Source organism: Pleurodeles waltl, chromosome 4_1 (assembly GCF_031143425.1).
Source record: "Pleurodeles waltl isolate 20211129_DDA chromosome 4_1, aPleWal1.hap1.20221129, whole genome shotgun sequence".
NCBI classification, from domain to species: Eukaryota; Metazoa; Chordata; class Amphibia; order Caudata; family Salamandridae; genus Pleurodeles; species Pleurodeles waltl.
The window spans coordinates 736,295,931-736,316,943 of NC_090442.1; the positions used below are offsets into that span (position 1 = coordinate 736,295,931).

The 21,013-nt window shown below is 42.7% G+C and overlaps 1 protein-coding gene across 1 annotated transcript in view; it reads left to right on the plus strand.

Moving 5' to 3' along the window:
• The first annotated feature begins 13,463 nt into the window (after positions 1-13,463).
• The window catches only part of LOC138288102 (uncharacterized), a 270,866-nt gene continuing 263,316 nt past the window's right edge, over positions 13,464-21,013 (plus strand). Inside the window, exon 1 of the mRNA XM_069229334.1 lies at positions 13,464-13,644. Within this exon, the coding sequence (XP_069085435.1) occupies positions 13,587-13,644 (58 nt within the window). The 5' untranslated portion in view covers positions 13,464-13,586. The remainder of the gene's footprint in view (positions 13,645-21,013) is intronic.

Consider the following 21,013-nt stretch of genomic DNA (forward strand, 5'->3'; position numbering starts at 1 on the left):
TTTGCTAGGTTTTCCTAGGTGCTGGCTGAGCTAGAGGCCAAAATCCATAGGCTAGGCACTTTGCAAAAAACAGGTCAGTTTTCTTTGGGAAAAGTGATGTGTCCACGTTGTGTTTTGGGGCATTTCCTGTCACGGCCACTAGGCCTACCCAAACATGTGAGGTACCATTTTTATCGGGAGACTTGGGGGAATGCTGGGTGGAAGGAAATTTGTGGCTTCTCTCAGATTCCAGAACTTTCTATCACTGAAATGTGAGGAAAAAGTGTTTTTTGGACAACTGTTGTGGTTTGCAAAGGATTCTGGGTAACAGAAGCTGGCTGGTGAGAGTGCCATAGGTTACCCCAATCTGGGTTCCCCTGGGTATCTAGTTTTCAGAAATGTCCAGATTTACTAGGTTTTCCTAGGTGCCGGCTGAGCTAGAGGCCAAAATCCATAGCTAAGAACTTTACTAAAAAAGGTCAGTTTTCTTTGGGAAAATGTGATGTGTCCATGTTATGTTTTTGGGCATTTCCTGTCACGGGCACTAGGCATACCCACACAAGTGAGGTACCATTTTTATCAGGAGGCTTGGGGGAATGCTGGGTGGAAGGAAGTTTGTGGCTCCTCTCAGATTCCAGAACTTTGCAGCATCGAAATATGTGGAAAAAGTGTTTTTTGGGCCAAATTTTGAGGTTTGCAAAGGATTCTGGGTAACAGAACCTGGTGAGAGAGCCACAAGTTATCCCATCCTGGGTTCCCCTAGGTGTCTAGTTTTCAGAACTGTCCAGGTTTGCTAGGTTTTCGTAGGTGCCGGCTGAGCTAGAGGCCAAAATCTACTGCTTGGTACTTTGCAAAAAACAGGAAAATTTTCTTTGGGAAAATGTGATGTGTCTACATTGTGTTTTGGGGCATTTCCTGTAGCAGGCACTAGGCCTACCCACACAAGTGAGGTACCATTTTTATCAGGAGACTTGGGGGAATGCTGGTTGGAAGGAAGTGTGCGGCTCCTCTCAGTTTCCAGAACTTTGCAGCACCGAAATGTGAGGGGAAAAGTGTTTTTTGCCAAATTTTGAGGTTTGCAAAGGATTCTGAGAAATAGAACCTGGTGAGAGCCCCGCAATTCACCCCATCCTTGAGTCCCCTAGGTGTCGAGTTTTAAAAAATGCACAAGTTTGGTAGGTTTCCTAGGTGCCGGCTAAGCTAGAGGCCAAAATCCATAGCTGGACACTTTCCAAAAAACACGTCAGTTTCAATGTAAAAATGTGGTGTGTCCATGTTGTGTTTCCTGTCGCGGGCACTAGGCCTACCCACACAAGTGAGGTACCATTTTTGTCAAGAGACTTTGGGGAACACAAAATAAAAGAACAAGTGTTATTGCCCCTTGTCTTTCTCTACATTTTTTCCTTCCAAATGTAAGACAGCTTGTAAAAAAAAGTTTATTTGAGAAATGCCCTGTAATTCACATGTGAGTATGGGGACCCCGGAATTCAGAGATGTGCAAATAATGACTGCTTCTCAACACCTTATCTTGTGCCCATTTTGGAAATATAAAGGTTTCCTTGATATCTATTTTTCACTCTTTATATTTTACCAAATGAATTGCTGTGCATCCGGTATACAATGAAAACTCATTGCAAGGTGCAGCTCATTTATTGGCTCTGGGTACCTAGGGTTCTTGATGAACCTAAAAGCCCTATATATCCCCGCAACCAGAAGAGTCCAGCAGACATAATGGTATATTGCTTTAAAAAATCTGCCACAGCTGAAAAAAGTTATATCAGAAAATGTGGACAGAAATGGCTCTTTTTTCACCTCAATTTCAATATATTTTTAATTCAGCTGTTACTTTCTGTAGGAAAACCTTGAAGGATGTACACAAATTACCCCTTGCTGAATTTAGAATTGTGTCTATTTTTCAGAAATGTTTAGCTGTCTGGAATCCAGCATTGGTTTCACATCCATTTCTGTCACTAACTGGAAGGAGTCTGAAAGCACAAAAAATAGTAAAAATGGGGTATGTCCCACTAAAATGCCAAAATTGTGTTGAAAAATGTGGTTTTCTGATTCAAGTCTTCCTGTTCCTGAAAGCTTGGAAGATGGTGATTTTAGCACCAAAAATCCTTTGTTGATGCCATTTTCAGAGGAAAATCCACATGCTTTCTTCTGCAGCCCTTTTTCCCCTATTTTTCTGAAACAAACGGAATTTTAGCTGTATTTTGGCAAATTTCTTGGTTTCCTCTAGAGGAACCCATAAACTCTGTGTACCTTTGGAATTCCTAGGATGTTGGGAAAAAAGGACGCAAATTTGGCATGGATAGCCTATGTGGACAAAACGTTATGAAGACCTAAGCACAAACTACCCCAAATAGCCAAAAAAGGGCTCAGCACGGGAGGGGGGCCAGCAGCGAAGGGGTTAATGAGAAAAGCCTGTCTTTGTCTATCACCCAAACTCCTACAACAAATCAATACTGGGTTCCCTCAGTACCTGGGTCTTTGAGATTTTTCGTGTATCTTTTGGGTTAACATTGACAAAGGGTAGAGAGACCCCTTAAAACTTCCTCCTCGTTCTCCTTATTGTGTTGTTGGATACAGCATTTAAGTATCTGGACACACAGGTGGTGCTTACTAGCAAATATATGATAGATCTGAATATAGGACACGAGTATGGAGGGTTATGACTTTCATTCAGTGCACCTAAGAACCATTACAACTAAAAGAAGGAATAGAGTTGATGAAAAGGGACAGGAGTGGACAAAAAGGAGACACCAATTAGAAATTGTTCTCAGTGACAAGAAAGTGAAAGCCTGTCCAGGCAAGAATACCACCAGTAAACCTGCAAGAGCCTCAGAAGGAACTGTGGGAAAAATAATCTTACTTATTGTGGGCCCAATTGGTGCCACAAGACCGTTGACATGGCTAGAGTACAAGGTGGAAATGAGATGTGTCTTCTAGCAGTGTCAAATACATTTTCACTGGAGTATTTGATAGACAGCTTTTCCCACATCTGTTGAAATGGACAATTGAGTGTAATTGGATTTGTGTGAAATGCGGGATTAATTGAGGCAAACCAATTTCGGGGATAAATACACTCTGCAGAAACGTTCCAATGATCATATGCTGAGAAAGTCTCCCAAGTTTCCTTATTGATTGCCCAAATCCATTAGATAGTGCTATGACTATTCTAAAAAATATCAAACAATGCATGAGATCCTTTGCCCATTGGATGAAATGCAACTCCCCGGCGGTTAATACATCTAAGACTGAAATTCTGGTATTTGATGACTCTACAATCTGAACTCCGAAATGTTGGCCTGATGAGTTTGTCTCTCCGCCTTCACCAGCCTCTTGTCCATAGGAATTGCTCTTGACTCATAACTAACGTTTCAGGAACATGCATCCAGAATGGTATACAAAGATTGCTCCCATGCTTTCCTCATTAGCAGAGGAAAACAGTTACACAGGCCACAATCATCTCAAGACTGAACTTCTGCAATGCATTTTTTGTATGTCTTTCTAAGAAACAAATGTCACGTCTCCAAGTCATAGAAGATGCTGCAGCACACCTTCTTTTAAGGCTGAGAACATTTTGTCATATCTCACATTACTGGAGCAACTTGCACTGGATTACCAACAAGAAAGAATGACTGTTTAAAGCAATTTATTATATTGTCATCGAGCTATTAACACTCTTAGGGGCCAGATGTACAAAGCAATTTTGCAGTTGCAAAACGTGAATTTCACTGTTTGCGTCTGCAAAATGGCCTTGTACAATGTACCATCCCTATTTTGCAAGTCGGTATCCGGTTACTGACTCGCAAAATAGGGACTGCGACTCACAATTAGGAAGGGGCGTCTCGAGGGTGTCCCCTCCTAATTGCGACTCGCAGGGGGATTTATGATTGTTTTGCGACCGTGAATGTGGTTGCAAAATAATCATAGTTAACACCAACTTCAAATTGGTGCTAACCTATTCGCAAACAGGAATGGGTCACCACGGGGCCACTTCCCCTTTGTGAATGGTAGCGAAAATGTTTTTTCATAGCAGGCAGTGGTCCCACGGACCACTGCCTACTCTGAAAAAATTAAAAGAAAACTTTTCATTTTTATTTTTAAATGCATCTCGTTTTCCTTTAAGGAAAACGGGCTTCATTTTTTTTTAAACTGTTATATTGAAAAAGCAGTCACAGACATGGTGGTCTGCTGACCCCAGCAGGTCACCATCCCTGTGAGTGTGGCCGTTCCCAAATGGGCCTCATATTGATGAGTCAGGTCCCTTGCTATTTGGGAATCACAAACAGTGTGGTTAACATTACATTTTGTTTGCGATTTGCAAATAATGATTCGCAAGCAGATCGCAATTTGCGACTCGCAAAACAAAAGGTCGTAGATCTGGCACCTAGGCCCAAATACCTACGATGCATTTCATACTCTTTGCTTCTACATGGGCCATTCATTCCTCCACAACCAAACTTCTTTCTCGTTCGAGGACCGGACACCATCCACTGCTAAGGCTTGGGACTTGTTGCCACCTAATCTCAGAGCTTCCACGTCTCATCTAAATTTTAGGAATCTACAGAAAATATGACTTTTCACTCCCATCATTTCTTCTCCTTTCTCTGCACAGAGATTTGAGCGTCAGGGCACCCTTTGTTGGTAACCATTGAGATATACAAATGTATTTTTCATTCATCCATTCATTCAAGAACAGCCCTGCATTTAATTATACATGTCAAAGATGTCATGTGTCTCCATAAGACGGCCCCAGTCAGGCGGAAAAAATACACACGATTAAAAAAATACTCCTTGGCAGCCTTATAGTTCTTGATTGAAGATGAAGAATAATGCAGAAGTAGATAAGCTAGGCACCAAGCTCTTCCTGACATCACAGAAGAGTTTGCACCCAAGCAAGATTGTGGAAGAAATTTCAAAGGTCATGAAGCTGCAAAAAGAGCTACAATCTGGGCCAAAAATACAGTAGTAGCACATGGGTGAAAAACAAGACCAAAAAAAGGAACAAATACATTGTGAAGCAGCCTTCACTCATTATTGCCCCACATGTATATGATTCAAAAAGGAAATTGACACTACAGGCTAAGACTCAACTTCTTTTTTGAATTGGGAACCTGGGACAGACTCCCCTGATCAGATAACCATCTTGGAAAGGACACTTCATAAGGCTTGACCTTGTCTCTTTTCACAAACTCATGGGGTCTGCTTAGTATGCGAAGAAGGCCAAGTTTGATATCCTTTGCCAAATGCAGAAATCTGCTGTCCTTTGCTGCCTTTCCCAGTTGAGGGGTCACCCCTCTGAGTGATCACATCCACAGAGGTACCAGTATGGTCCAGACTGCAGGAATAGACAACTACACGCTGAGCAGGGCATTCTTCTGAATTCTGCCGTTAGCATAATATCTTCCTGTGAGCTCTTGAAACCTTTGGTACCCTCTTGGAATGGATGTGATATATCCTTTCAAGACAGATTAATTATTTGAAAGGTTGAATAAGTAATTGAATTGTTGTGTGTAGATTGTTATGAGGAATGGAGAGTGTTGAAAAGAGGAGTTGAGAGAAAAAGAGTGCAAGCATACCTCTTGCCTCTACATGAGACTTCATGTTGGGTGCAATTTGAGGAGCTACAATGGAGAAAATCCAACACAGAGTTATGCCATGGGTGGCTGGGTAAAGTGAAGCATAACGTGGTAGATGACACAGACGTTTGCACTCAGTTGAAAAAAATCCAGCATGTTATGAAATTATGGTTTACTGGAACAAAGTACATTGAAATGCACAAGAGAGGTTGGTGACTGGATACCAGTGAAACTTCAAAGGACGATGATAAAGGGGAGAACAACTTCTCTCAGCTCATTAGAGTGAAAAGATAACTATTTAAAGAATGTAGACCGTTGATGTGAGAATATACAGTACAATCTACAGAGAATGGTGCTGACCAAAGAAAAAGTGATGACTGGTTGGATTGATGTGTTTGGGGAGAGAAAGAAAGATGTATACCAAACTCTGGGACAACTTGCCCCATGAGTTCTAATGTTTTGCCTCTGGACCGCTTTGAAAATGTTTTTGTTCTACCAAGATGTACTGTTGGATATCTGGTGTTGTTAACTATGTTCCTTTAAGTCGCTCCTTTTAGCATTATGAACCCTTTTAGGGCTCGTTATGTCCAATAATTTAATCTAGAGGAATCATGATGAGGGGCAAATTATTAAAACAACCTCAATATGTTTTGGGCTTAATAAATGTTTTAATTGTATGGGAAGTAGAGATATCCCTTCTTTACTACAAGTATATGTGTCAGAAATTCTGTCAGTGGCACTATCCGCTGTGGAATCCCATTCCATTGCTTCCCTGAAAAGATATTCCAGTATTGAATCTACTTCATGGAAATTCTATTTAGATTTGGGACAGTCATCTTCAATGGAAATGATCTGCTTAAAGCTTGCATTAACGAGTATTAACTTTAAAGCATATGGCCACAGTTTATGACATGCCTTTAGGCTTTCTAGCCGACCTAAAAATAGTATGAAAAAGTTACTTAGGAAGTATTTGTACATGATTCGTTCAAGCTCGTCTTTCAATTTTTCAAAAAATGAATGAAACTAAAAAGTTATCAAAGTGACCTGTAGCATTGTTGGCGTATTTCTAGACTACATTTGAATTGCTATTCATAACACTTGGGGCAATGCTATTTTATTTAAGAGCTAACCTAGAACCTCGCATCCGAAGTATTTATATCCCGTTTAAATGTGTTTAGTTCCCAATAGGTGCTAATTAGCCGACAAAAGTGGTTGGCATAGAAGGCCCCCACATTTGTCAATTTTGAAATGCCATGATACAGGACTCCGTTCTTGTCCTGTTTATTGTCCAGGGCTAGAGAAAGCGAAAAACAAATATATTGTTCCTATACGGATAACGTATGCCTCAATAACCCACTTTTTGATGATGAATCAGCTATCAGTATATATGTTTACAGGTGAATAGATTTTTTGTAATTTTTTAAACTGTAAATATGGTCATCTGGTCTTTATCTTAATGATTGCATGAGGTTCAATCTCAGTATTTTTTAAATAACCAAATAAATATAAAATAAATAACAACGGTCTGCAGCATAGAGCTATTAGGGCATTTTTGCAGTAGAAATAATTTTTAGGTTATTGAATATCCCCCGTACGAGATACTCCGGATTCAGGAATGCCCGTGGTCATTTTTCTAATTCACTAATGTTTTTTTCAAGGGTAAGGAAGATGTCTTGTGCCTCTCTCTGTAAAGGGCTCCTCGCATATCCCTAGTTAACATTACTATCGGGACCGTGGTGGCGAGGAAGCACAAGGTTCACATTTTTAAAGGCTTTGAGTATTTGTGAATTTGTATTGTTGGGATTCTTTATGCGACAAATAACTAAAGGAAGGTAATTTTTAAATAGATAACATGTTGTAAGTTGTCTCTTAGTTGTAAACAAGTTTGTGTGTCTACTGGTTTTCTGGATTATATTTCTGCATTTTATTGAGCCTTTATTTTGATGATTTTTTATTGTGATGTCTGTGTCTCAATGGATTCACCACTTTATGTGTTAAATAAATACAAAAAAATAAAACTCCTTTTAGGTAGCTCTGTGCTCTAAAAATAAATAAATACTACAATAATATCCTGTTGTCCCTTAGGCTGGAATGTGGAGTAGCGTTGAGAACGTGGGAACGATTCTCTGGTACTTGGCGGTGTTTCTACTGGAGACAGCTGGAAGATGGCCTAACTACCTGAACCCGCGGGAAGATGTGAACCTACTGCTTCAGCTTTTCTGTTCAAATGTTTAGGATCCTCCGATTCACAGTGTTTTGACTCCAAAGTCCTGCCACTTTGAATCACTGCTGGTACAGCCTTCTTTGGCTACAAAAGAAGTCCTTTCGGGACTGAAAATGAGAGATCCACCATAGCAGCTGTTTCCTCCACTCTTTGGACTGCCTTCTCTGTAACCTATACATCTGAGCCATCCTCACATGAGCTGAAATCTAAAGCCCAATTAGCAGAGACGTTTTAAGGCATGAGAAAAGTGGACAATCGTGAAGTAATCATAGCTGTAGTCCATGAAGTGTAAAAGGCCATTTATTTGGACAGGGTTGCAAACATTTCAAACGTATCAACAGTATTAACATAACATCAGACATCATTAACATAATCCCTTTGTTCAATGCACACTTTTCATTCCACATCAAGTTTTCAACCCAGCACACCGTCTTGTTTCACTCTTACAATCACCTTCCACTTAATGACCTCCTTCTGTTCTTAGTCTCCTTCTCACTTCCTTTCCCCAAGCATCCTTCAATGAAGTCTCGCTCTCGAAACATTCCCCAAAACTTCTTCCTTCACCTATGCTCCCCTGCCCCAAGGGTGGATATACCCGCATCTCACTTTCTACCCCACAACTAATGCCACCCAAGCCAGGAAAACCACAAAGGGCTTCTTGCTGCCCCACCTTCCACCTACTGCAACACATGAACTCAGTGCTCTGAACCCTTGCACCAAAATTTCTCATGCCATAGCTCACCAAGAATATACCTTATAGCCAACATATAGTAGGAATTGCCCAGATTAGAGAGGTGTAACTCATCCAACCTAAAAAGGTCCATCCCGTCTTCTTTGATGCCCACATGAGCTACCACCTTAATATCTCTGGCCGCACAAAAAAACCCTCATCATCCTGTTGAGTTTCCTTGTCAATAGCTGCATTTTCATCACCCCTCTCCATTTCCAGTGAGGCACCTGTTAAGTCCACACCAGACAAGTCCTAGAAAACTTCTGTTTGAGTAACAACAATTCCAGTTGCATGTGTTGCAGTAAAGTGAGCCCTGAGCGCTGGACCAGATTATTTTTCCCCAGATGAAGAAAGAGTATTTCCGGTCAACCTGTCTAGGGCACCAAGGTCACTAAGAAAGGCAACAAGTTACCTCATCCCACTCTTTTCCCACCAGAGCACTTTGTCTGATGCTGGGCAGACCTAGGTTCCATCTGTAAATCTGCTGGCCCACATAATTAGCTGCCCGGTGAACAAACAAGTGTCTAACCATCCAAGTCACATCTTATATCTCCCGGGACTATTCACACAGCCTACGATGAAAAAAGACAAGTTAGTGCGAAATATGCAACCCCCCACCCTCTCCATCAAAACATTGTTGTCACCCTTTACTTCCTAAAGTAGTGCTCACAAGACTGCAACCTCCACCTATCTATCCTTGGAATCTGACACCAACCCCGGCCTAATCACACTGTGGCTGTAGCTGCCCCAATTTGAAAGGAATGTGTCCCAAAACTGGCACTGTTCAGACCCAGTCTCTTCAATGCCATGAGTAGCACTGACAGCAACTGAAACGCAGTAACCCGTGCCCCTCCCTCATGACAAAAGATTGCTCACTGCTTGTATCCTGGCCAATTTTTTTAAAACTTGCACCATTGACTCACCGGACATGCCTCACCACGCCAACCTTCTTGTAACCACACCCACTTACCCCTCCCCACCTGATCTGTCTTGGACTTCCTCAGCCAGATCCCCAATTGATCCTGACCCAAGCATATGTCTCTGTGCAACACCCCAGACTCATGCTCAGGCCCCAACAACTCAGACACTCTGAAAGCTTCAGAGAACATCAATATCATGCACAATCTGAAAATTGCAACTTCAAATCTGTAAAAACAACACTATGGATGTCTACCAGTAAATCAAACATGATAGCCTCACGCAAGCTATGCCCCCATACCTTTATCCCTGCCACACCCCTGCAAAATCTTCCTCAAGATGTCATTCCTGGCTGGGTCAAACCTCCAATACAACTTGGTATAAAAAAGACACACCAGCCAGTATCCCACTATAGTCGCAGGCGATAAACCTTTATCAATTTAAGACATGACAAAACATATCACCCGCCCTTCCCTGTTACTGTGCTCCTGACTCAACTGCCTCCCCGGTTCCCCCTCAAAGGTCTCAAATTCCTGCCAAGTAAGATGATAGCTCTTTCTTGTAGACTGTGCTAAAGACATCATCCCCAGCCTAATCACTCTTAAGCCACCTACGCCCAAATGTCTGCAGGTACTGGTGGCTTGCTGTCCTCTGCTCCTGGTACCAGACTATGAAAACGGTGCCACTCTAAACAAGACAATCAGTTGTAGAGGTGTTCATGCCTGGTACATGTTTAGCCTTGAAAACAATATTCAACTGTATGCGTAACTGCATGAAATGTCTCAACATTCGCAAAACCCTCAAGTAACGTGCCTTCTGTCTGTTTACCAAGTCCACCACAGTCATGTTGTCCACATTAAACGTCACCATCCTGTTGGCCAACTCACCACCCCATACTGTCAATGCTCCCAGTAGTGGAAACATTCCAAGAACACTATGCTCTGTCCCTATTGCAACCATTGTAGTGGCCACTGCTCTCGATACTGTCGACCTTCCCAGAAAAGGCCAAAACAGTGCCCCCCCGCTGCTTCAGAAAAAATATGCATTTACCACTCCATGTTCTCCTCTAAAAACATCATCAGCACTCCATTGAAGTCATCCAGAAATGTCACACTTTGCTAAGTCTGCTCCTGTCTGCACCACCTAACCATCCTTATAGCATCATCAACCAAAGCATACACCACCCTAGTGTCATCTGAGGCAATAAAATTGTTCACCGAAGCACCCTCCAGCCATGACAAATGGTGTATCAATCTCAGTTCCCCTTCCAACTTCTTCGACACCACACCCAAAGGAGATCTGATTAAGTCAGTCAAAGACCAGTCGTAGAACAGGCCCACAATCCTCCCTTCACCATACTCCTTCCACAGTTTAGCTGACACCACTTTCGGCACTGCCTTGGCTGACAGCAGATTGTCAGCCCACCTATGTTCCCTGGGACCCTGGTAGCCAACCTGAAAACCCCCATTCCAACTTCAGTGCTGCATCCCTGTCTGGATAGATTGCCAGCCATGGCAGTAAACGCCCTAACATAATTGGCAGAGGATCCTTTTGCCCCAGAAGGACCTAGATGTTCCTGCCCTATGGTTGCCTTTCATGAGGTGTTTGCCATCGTGAAACACTGAGTAATGGGGTGTCTGCCCCCACATTTTGAATACTCATGTTTGAATTTGCAAGGGTTTGTGGAGCAGAAACACTTGTTAAAGTTCCAGCAAGCCTCAGTGCTGGCACCTGTGGGTCTTGGTACTTTACATGCCCTTTGTTGAGTGGGGCAGAACTGAAAGGGCCTATATGTGATCGGAAGGCCACTCGCCATGTGGGTCGGGGACATAGATTGTGTTGAAGACATTCACTGCATTCATGACTTGGCGGGGTGATGTGATGACTCTAATGTCTTCACAGAGCTTTGCATGGCCAAAATAGGAGGCGCTGGCCCCTTGATAAATGTGTGACTACAGGGAGGCGCTCCAACAGAGTTCCAGTTTAGGAGACAAAGCAATGAAACGCAATGATCCGAAGTGTGTGTACTGATAAGGGACAAGTGAGTCCAAGCTACCCTGTTTGATGAGATCACATGACAACAGGTATGGGGTATGGCACAGGGAATCTAACATCCTGGTGAAGGCCGACTGACCCATACGGGCAACGGATGCGGCCGAAACATGTTGCCTTAAGAGCAGTTAACTTGAGGTGAATGGGTGATTGTGCCCCTATATCACCACCACGAATATATTTTTTAACATATCCAGGGGATCCTTGAATAAAGATTAGCACCGGATACCCATGAGATAGTTTTTACAGGTGTGTCGTTTTTTGCATGATGGATCCCTATATATTTGTGTTGTATTGTTTCCCCTTCCCTCTCGCTCCATCCCTGGCGTTGCCTACTGCGGGGATGTCGAAGCAAAGCCCAATGATGAAGCATGCCACGATCAGTGGGTGTGGGCATTTTTTACCAACCCAGTTGTGCTTGATATGTAGGTGGAGCTTATTTGTTTTTGGGGGCATCTACAGTTTTTTTTTCTTGTCTTTATTGTGATGGTGGTACAGTTTGTTGGGAGGACGGACAAGGGAACTTTTTTCCTCTCACTTCTCTCTTTGTGTGTATTTGGGATTCATACTTACCCTGGCTCTAAACTCCTCATCATAACTGAGCCAAGCATACCCCCAAAATGCATTTGTGCTTTCCGTATGATGTCCATATATTTAAATAATGCAATGGACCTGTCAGCATGTTTTTCACAATATATGCTGGCGTAAATCAAGAACTCTAATGTCCAGTTCTCCATATTATTGTGCACCCTAGGCTGCAGTGCAAACTCCCACTCTTCCTCCTTAGACCCTTCCTTAGCCTGAATGCCTCTGTGGAGAGGTTTAAAAATGTCCATATATTCATATTTCTATATCCTGTTTTTGGTCTTATCAGACATATGAGACCCTAAGGGCATCACCAGGCCCATGTAGGGCAAACGTTTCTTATGTCCACCCCCATCATTGCTCTCATCCTTCCCATTTACTGCATCTGTTTGAACCCCTGTTCCGTCCAATACCTTACCACACTGTGATTTTTGTGTCTTATCCATCCCCTCCTTGGCATCCACAAGCTTCATCCCAGCTCCCTTGATCACCCTGTCACCCACACCTATAGACCTGCACACCTTACCCCCAGATCCACCACTCAGTGTGTCCCACACCGACCACCAATCCTTCTTACCTGAAGGGAAACATTCACTTATATTTAGTTCTGCATATTTGACCTCATATTTTATAACACCCACACACTTATAGGCTTCACAATACGGAGTCTAATAAAAGGATCTCGTAAAGTGACCCTTTGTGGGGCCCGTAAGACATTGCAGCACTGGTCCTAGGAGGAGCAGCTCGATGATGAAGCATGAATCCCTTTTGGGATGTGTGAGGGCACCAAAAGTTAAGGGACCAATTCCCCTCCTGTTTGATCTGAGTGTGTATCCTTCTAGGGACTCTTCTCTGTTAGGAACAGTATCCCTTTATTTTTTTATTAGGGTCGCACTATATACCACCGCCAAAATTAATAATTAAAAAAATGCAGTCAACGTTGCTGAAATTCATTTATTTCCTCCAGTAGTACATTTGTTTTCTAAACAATCATTTTTTAATACGAGGAAAATAAAACATTTTGAAGTCTAATTTTTTTTTTTTAAAGAATAAGAAAATGTTCAGTGTTTTCAACTAATAGAAGGAAATTAGATTTCACCACTACATTTAATATAGCAACATGTCGATAGGGAAAGATGTACATGAATAAATGAGCTAATTAAATATCTATTGAATTCGTTTCTCGTAACAAAACATACGTTGAATATTAAGATAATTTTTAGCTAGGCAGGTATACCTGTTCACAACGTATCTGACTGTCGGAACAGATGCACTACAACTCCCAAGAGGCATAAGAGTTTGGGGGGGGGGGGCGGAGTATGCGCATTGTTAATTGGTCTAAACTCCTTCCACGCCGCTCCCCCCCACGTGCAGGAAGGGGGCGGGACTCAGCCCCACTGACTAGCTGAGCCTGGTACCTTCAGCATCTCCAACGTGCTGGAGAGCAGCTCCCCTCTGAGAGCGCATCGATCGCTCCGTTCAGACTTGCAAGCACGTGACAGGTACAACCATGTCGTCCACAGAGGGGGAACACAACCGACGCCGGAGGTTCACCCATGACGCCTTTGGTATGTGTTACCTAATCTGAAGTCTTATTTCAACGCTTCGTCATGGGCAATAAGGGCTTAATAAATGCAGTTTAAATATAGGGCATAGAGAGGGTTGAATACATATACTACTAGTTATGCTCTCTGGTGGGAAGGCGCCTGCCTCCTTCCTTCACCTGCCGATACGCGGGTTGTTGTAAAGAGTTGGCGGGTGCTGGAGTGTGCGCCGCTTGGGGTGGGGTTTGGGGGGTTGTTTGTTTTGACCCCGTGCTCTGAACCGTGACAGACAGCAGAGGTCCAAGTGTCACATAAAGCGGAATTGTAACCTGTGGAGTGGGGATGCGAAATTAAAGAACTCTTATTTTAAAACAGAATTCTAATTGATTATACTTTTCCACTTATGTGAGTTGGAACAGAAGTGAAACCATTAGCCCGAAAGAGCTTCGAATTCTGTTTTAAAAGAAGGGTTCTTTTAATTTCGAAAATAATCGTAACGGGACTGAGAAAATGGTGGACTCCTCAGTGTTAGTGGGGGGTGCAGTGGAAGCAGGAGGAGGGTTGTGCTATTTCATAGTGCTCACATCCGATGAAGTGACCACCCCCTCCCCACACACATCACCACATCCCCCTTGGGTGGGCGAATAGAAAAGTAGAGGTCCGTCGTTTTAGGTTGAAAGGCAGTCGACCGTTTTGCTATTATTTTTAAGTGATTCTCTAATTGATAACTCTCCTATCTACAGAAAAAATAATATTGTCAGCAAAGTAGACCCTTCTTGTTTCCGTTTCAGCTTGGGCCTCCCCAACACGAAACACTCAATGGGTAGTTATTTCTTTGTACAAGCCATTGCTAGTAAATACGTCTACATCACAGTGTGCAGAAATAAGTGCATAAGTAAAGTATCCATTTTTGGAAAGGGTAAAGAAAACACTAATCCTACCCAAGAAGTCCTGTAGTGTGTGTGTGTGTGTGTGTGTGTGTATATATATGCATCTAATATATATCCTACTGGCAGTGGACAATAGGTAGTTCTAGTTAGGACCATCTTTCCATAGAAAGTGTTTTTTTTTAATTTGCCTATATCTTTGTTGCTGGTTGATGAATCGTCATGAATGTTCCCAAACAATTTGACACTCACTTCAGCTGCTGTCTGGGAAGTTTTGGGGTTATCCATCAAGCTGGAGCTGAGGAAAAAAACATTTTAATTGTCATGGGGATTTTGAACACTACTATAGCCCGAACAGCTGTACAGATTTACACCAAATTTGGCAGAAAGCTAGCTCTTGGTCCAAAAGTGCACTTGTTGTGATTTGGTAAAAATCTGTTCAGTAGTTTTCTAGTTACTAAATGAAAACCAAATTTGTATTTATAGGGATGTGGATCCTCCATGGATTTGGAGGAAAAGCAGGGCCCTGATGGGCTGGCCGTATCCCGACAGCAATAATAACGTGTGTGTTGGAAAAAATCAAACAAATGTTTCAGGTACGTTATAGGTAAGTTGACGTTTTACCCGTTCAAAACCATTGAAATTCAGCAGTTATAGTTATTCTCATCTGATGAAACTATAACTTGTGCCGAAAAGTAACTTTGAGCAATGAGTTACAGTTTCTTAACATAAGTATTAACTGCTGAATTTCTATGGTTTTGAATGGTTAGAATGTCTGCCTAACCATAACGTCCCTGTAACCTTTGTTTTTTTCCTGTGTGTGTATGTATATGTGTGTGTGTGTGTGTGTGTGTGTGTGCATATATATATATATATATATACACACACACTTTGAATTGGCTTCAGTGAACCATTTAGAAAGACCATGTGGTACACTTCTTTTTGCACATCTGTAGCTTCTTAGAATGAACACACAAATAGCCATGAAACATGTGCTTAGATAGGTGTGAAAACAATTCAGAGACTAGGCTGTCTCATTGATTTTAGTAGTTTTTAGATCGAAGCCTACCAGACAGAACAGCTGTCTGATTTTGCTCTTGACATCTTGGGCACATACTGAAAACGCCCTTGGGAATGCATTCCATCCATTGCTTACCACTGACTTTGTGGTTTGTAACTCACATTTGCTTGCTTTCTATTCGCTATCTTTGTTTTAGGCTACCTAGCTTCTGTGTCTCTTCTCCGGCCCATTCCTTATTTGCTGTATTCTTTCACTAATACTGGAGTTCTGTAAACAGGCCTTTAAATCTTGTTCTTCTCACATTTGCTGTGCAGTCAAAGACAGAGGTCAGATGTCAGACTCTGTCTTCCAAGCAGCTTGATGTTTATTTTCCTTTCTCTGACTTCAAAGTGAGTGGATTTATGTGACAATCATGCTAGCTACTGGGGGTGTGCTGTCGGAAGGCTGTATGATATTGTTTTTTCTCTAGCACCCAACAAAAAATAATATATTTTTTTTGTGTGAATTCTTAAGTGCGCTGGAAACATAGTTTAACATGATCAAATCAATAAACTAGGTGATGACATTTCCACACATTATCCTTTGTGGGCTGTATTTTTTTTATTAGTAAAACTGTATTTCTATGCAAAGGTTATGGTAATTTCATTTGAAGGTATGTTACCTGTAATGGCAGTATGCTGCCATCCTTATTGCACTCTGTACCACTCACTCCACACTTTGTCGCTTTTCTCTACTCTGCATCACTCCACTTTACTCCTTTCTACCCTACTGTACACTGCTGCACTCTACACCACACAACTCTGCACCACTCCACAACACTGCTCTCTGTGCCACAGCACTCTACGTCAATTCACTCTACTCTCTACTGCTCCACTCTACAGTGGTGCACTCTGCCAATCCACTCTCTCTAATCTGCTCTGTGCTCTACCATGCACCACTCCAATCTACTCTGTACCACTTCACTAAGCGCCACTTGACTTCACTCTAACTCTGTATCACTGCACAGTCTGCCAATGTACTCTACACCACTTTACTCAAAACCAGTGTACTCTCCGCTAATCTATGCTGTGCCATTGCACTCCATGACCCTATACTCTACTCTGAAACAGTTTGTCACTGTTTTCTACATCATTGTACTGTTACTGCATTCTATGCCAGTCTGTTCTGCTGTGTTTCACTGTTCTCTACCCCACTTCTGTCAACACAACTATGCTGCACCACTCAATGCCACTACTCTACACCACTGCACTCCACACCAATGTAGTCTATCCCTCTCTACTGTACACCACTACACTCCAACAGCCTACTCTCCAAAACTGCGCTCTCTGCGACTGAACTCTATGCCGCTACACTGTACAGGGAGTGCAGAATTATTAGGCAAATGAGTATTTTGACCACATCATCCTCTTTATGCATGTTGTCTTACTCCAAGCTGTATAGGCTCGAAAGCCTACTACCAATTAAGCATATTAGGTGATGTGCATCTCTGTAATGAGAAGGGGTGTGGTCTAATGACATCAACACCCTATATCAGGTGTGCATAATTATTAGGCAACTTCCTTTCCTTTGGCAAAATGGGTCAAAAGAAGGACTTGACAGGCTCAGAAAAGTCAAAAATAGTGAGATATCTTGCAGAGGGATGCAGCACTCTTAAAATTGCAAAGCTTCTGAAGCGTGATCATCGAACAATCAAGCGTTTCATTCAAAATAGTCAACAGGGTCGCAAGAAGCGTGTGGAAAAACCAAGGTGCAAAATAACTGCCCATGAACTGAGAAAAGTCAAGCGTGCAGCTGCCACGATGCCACTTGCCACCAGTTTGGCCATATTTCAGAGCTGCAACATCACTGGAGTGCCCAAAAGCACAAGGTGTGCAATACTCAGAGACATGGCCAAGGTAAGAAAGGCTGAAAGACGACCACCACTGAACAAGACACACAAGCTGAAACGTCAAGACTGGGCCAAGAAATATCTCAAGACTGATTTTTCTAAGGTTTTATGGACTGATGAAATGAGAGTGAGTCTTGATGGGCCAGATGGATGGGCCCGTGGCTGGATTGGTAAAGGGCAGAGAGCTCCAGTCCGAGTCAGACGCCAGCAAGGTGGAGGTGGAGTACTGGTTTGGGCTGGTATCATCAAAGATGAGCTTGTGGGGCCTTTTCGGGTTGAGGATGGAGTCAAGCTCAACTCCCAGTCCTACTGCCAGTTCCTGGAAGACACCTTCTTCAAGCAGTGGTACAGGAAGAAGCCTGCATCCTTCAAGAAAAACATGATTTTCATACAGGGCAATGCTCCATCACACGCGTCCAAGTACTCCACAGCGTGGCTGGCAAGAAAGGGTATAAAAGAAGGAAATCTAATGACATGGCCTCCTTGTTCACCTGATCTGAACCCCATTGAGAACCTGTGGTCCATCATCAAATGTGAGATTTACAAGGAGGGAAAACAGTACACCTCTCTGAACAGTGTCTGGGAGGCTGTGGTTGCTGCTGCACGCAATGTTGATGGTGAACAGATCAAAACACTGACAGAATCCATGGATGGCAGGCTTTTGAGTGTCCTTGCAAAGAAAGGTGGCTATATTGGTCACTGATTTGTTTTTGTTTTGTTTTTGAATGTCAGAAATGTATATTTGTGAATGTTGAGATGTTATATTGGTTTCACTGGTAATAATAAATGATTGAAATGGGTATATATTTGTTTTTTGTTAAGTTGCCTAATAATTATGCACAGTAATAGTCACCTGCACACACAGATATCCCCCTAACATAGCTAAAATTAAAAACAAACTAAAAACTAGTTCCAAAAATATTCAGCTTTGATATTAATGAGTTTTTTGGGTTAATTGAGAACATGGTTGTTGTTCAATAATAAAATTAATGCTCAAAAATACAACTTGCCTAATAATTCTGCACTCCCTGTATGGTGTGACACTCTACGCCCCTGCCCTCAATGCCGCTCTCCTCTAACCAACTGCAGTCTACGCCACTGCACTAAATACCATTTTACTCAGTCAATGCAGTCTACACCACTACACTCTATGCCACTGAGCTCAACATCACTCTACTCTGCACCACTGCACGCTGTGCCTCTCTACACATTGCACTCCGTCACTGCACTCTGCCACTCTGTTCCACCCTGTTTCTCTCTGCTCTGCGCCACTGCACTCAACAACACTCTGCACCATTACTCTGTCACTCTATTCTACTGTTCTCCACTCTTTGTACATTCTACTCTCCGCCATTCTCCTGCACGCTACTGTAATCTATTGTGCACCACTGTACAATACACCACTCTGCTTTACACCTTTGCACTCTACCCTGCACCACTCCACTCTAAGCCACTTCATTCTACTCTGAAACTATCTTCCCAATGCCATTGCACTCTACACCACTGTACTGTCTCTGTCAATGGACTCTACACCACTTTACTCAAAACCAATGTACTCTACACGCCAGTCTACTCTGCACCACTGTACTTTACGCCAGTCACTCTAGGCTGCTCCACTACACTGCACTGCACTCTGGTACTCCACTCTGAATCTATACTCCAGGAAACTCTACGCTACTCTATGCCACTCCACTCTGCGATGCTCTATGCAACTCTCTCTGCCACTCCATGGCACCTTATTCCACTCTTTTCTATGACAAACTACTCCACTCGACTCAATGCCACTCAACTCGTGTGCCACCTCGACTTCACTCTATGCAGTTCCAACTACTCCACTCTGCCACAGTCTACTCTGCGCCACTCTGCTCTACAACACTCTACTCTGTGCGACTCCCTCTGCTCAACAGAACACTCTGCCACTCCACTCTAGAACATTTTACTCCACTCTGTGTCCTTTCACTCTAGGGCACTCCATGACCCTCTACTTCACTTCACACCACTCCATGCTACTACACCACACTACTTTCTACTCCATTTATGACGCTCTCCTTTATCCCATTAACCATAAGCTATGCTTTACTGCAGCCACGCTGGTGTACAAAATGGGTAAAACATTGTCATAAGGACTCTTGTACTCCAACAAAACTGCTGGATTTGAAGCAGTCAGCAGCTGTCGGCCCAACCCTCCCGACTCTCTAGCAGCGCCTTACCCAAACCCAACCAATAAATGTGATTTGTGGCAGTCGTGCGCATGGTGCTCTGAAGACCCGTCAGGGAAATCATGGTGAAACAAGCCTTACCCTTTTCTCTCCACATGCAAGTCTCTTACACGCACATAGGCAAGAAAAGAGATGCAGGACAGTTTTCAGTACATTTATTGAAGACTGCAATCTACGATAAAATGCATGAGCTACAATGATTAGGATAACAAGGGATAAGAAAATCATGATTGTGAAAATTAGAGATGTAAATATAAGCAAACCCAACCTAGTGTCATGACGTGAATATACAATTTGTACCTAAAGGCCAGATCTCTACCCCCCCCCCCGAGCAAGACCATGGTGATGTAAGCCAAATCTGTCAGTACAATGTCCATGAGAAGTGCACCCCACCCCTGTTACCTTGGTACAAGGTCAGGCCGCCAATCTCCAAATCCGTATCCATGGAGACACGAAGGCTGAGGTCTACCCAAAACCGACATATAGCATGGATGGAAAGTCTTGCTGGAATCCCCTCTAATACTCTTTTTCCTACAAGGATGTTTTTAAAGGGGACATGTTTATGTTAAAGCACAGAAGCCTGGTGCGGATAGGTACCTAAGTGCTGGGCTGTTTACGCAGTCTTGGGACTAGCAGTGCAAAATATTATTCTGTGTGCCTTGCATTCCATTCTTGTGAATCCAGGAAGAAGAACATGGTGTAAATTGTCATCCATAGCACTGATAACGATGCTTTCGCAGACTAGTAGCCGATAATGAAATTAAAACAATGCCACTGAAAGAAGCAGTAATTAAATAATGAATACAAAGCATAATAAGTAGGTAAAAGGGCACAGGCTGTAAGCCTAGGCTAAGCTATCACTTTGCCTAAGTGACTAACTAAAATGGACCCATGACAACATACTAACAAAGCCAAAAGCCCCTGGAAAGGCGCGTCTTATTGACTTTGCCAATGCTTGTTTAAGATCGGAAAATGTTTTTAGAACATTGCAGGCGGGCGGAAAAGGAGGACTTCCAAATGATGCACTGAATTATTTCCTTCCATCTGTGGAGGCTGATTAGCTTTCCTAAACTGGCTCACTGAGTCTTTCCCTGTGCGCAGACTGGAAATCTGACAAATCCAGGATGCACATTGCTGATCAGATTGTCAGACTTCAGCAAGACATTGAGACTCCCCCAGAAACTTCACTCGGCTCTTAAAGTGCATATTAACTTGCCTAGTTAAAAAAAAAAAAAAAAAAAAAAAAGAAAGCCATAAGTTTGTATCTCCCAAAAATGGTCAGAGTAGCTCATTTTTAGATGTACCATGGTAACATTTCCTCATCGAAAAGGCTGCCTTAAAGGGGGTGGGAGAGGAGGCTTTACCTGCTATGCAGTTG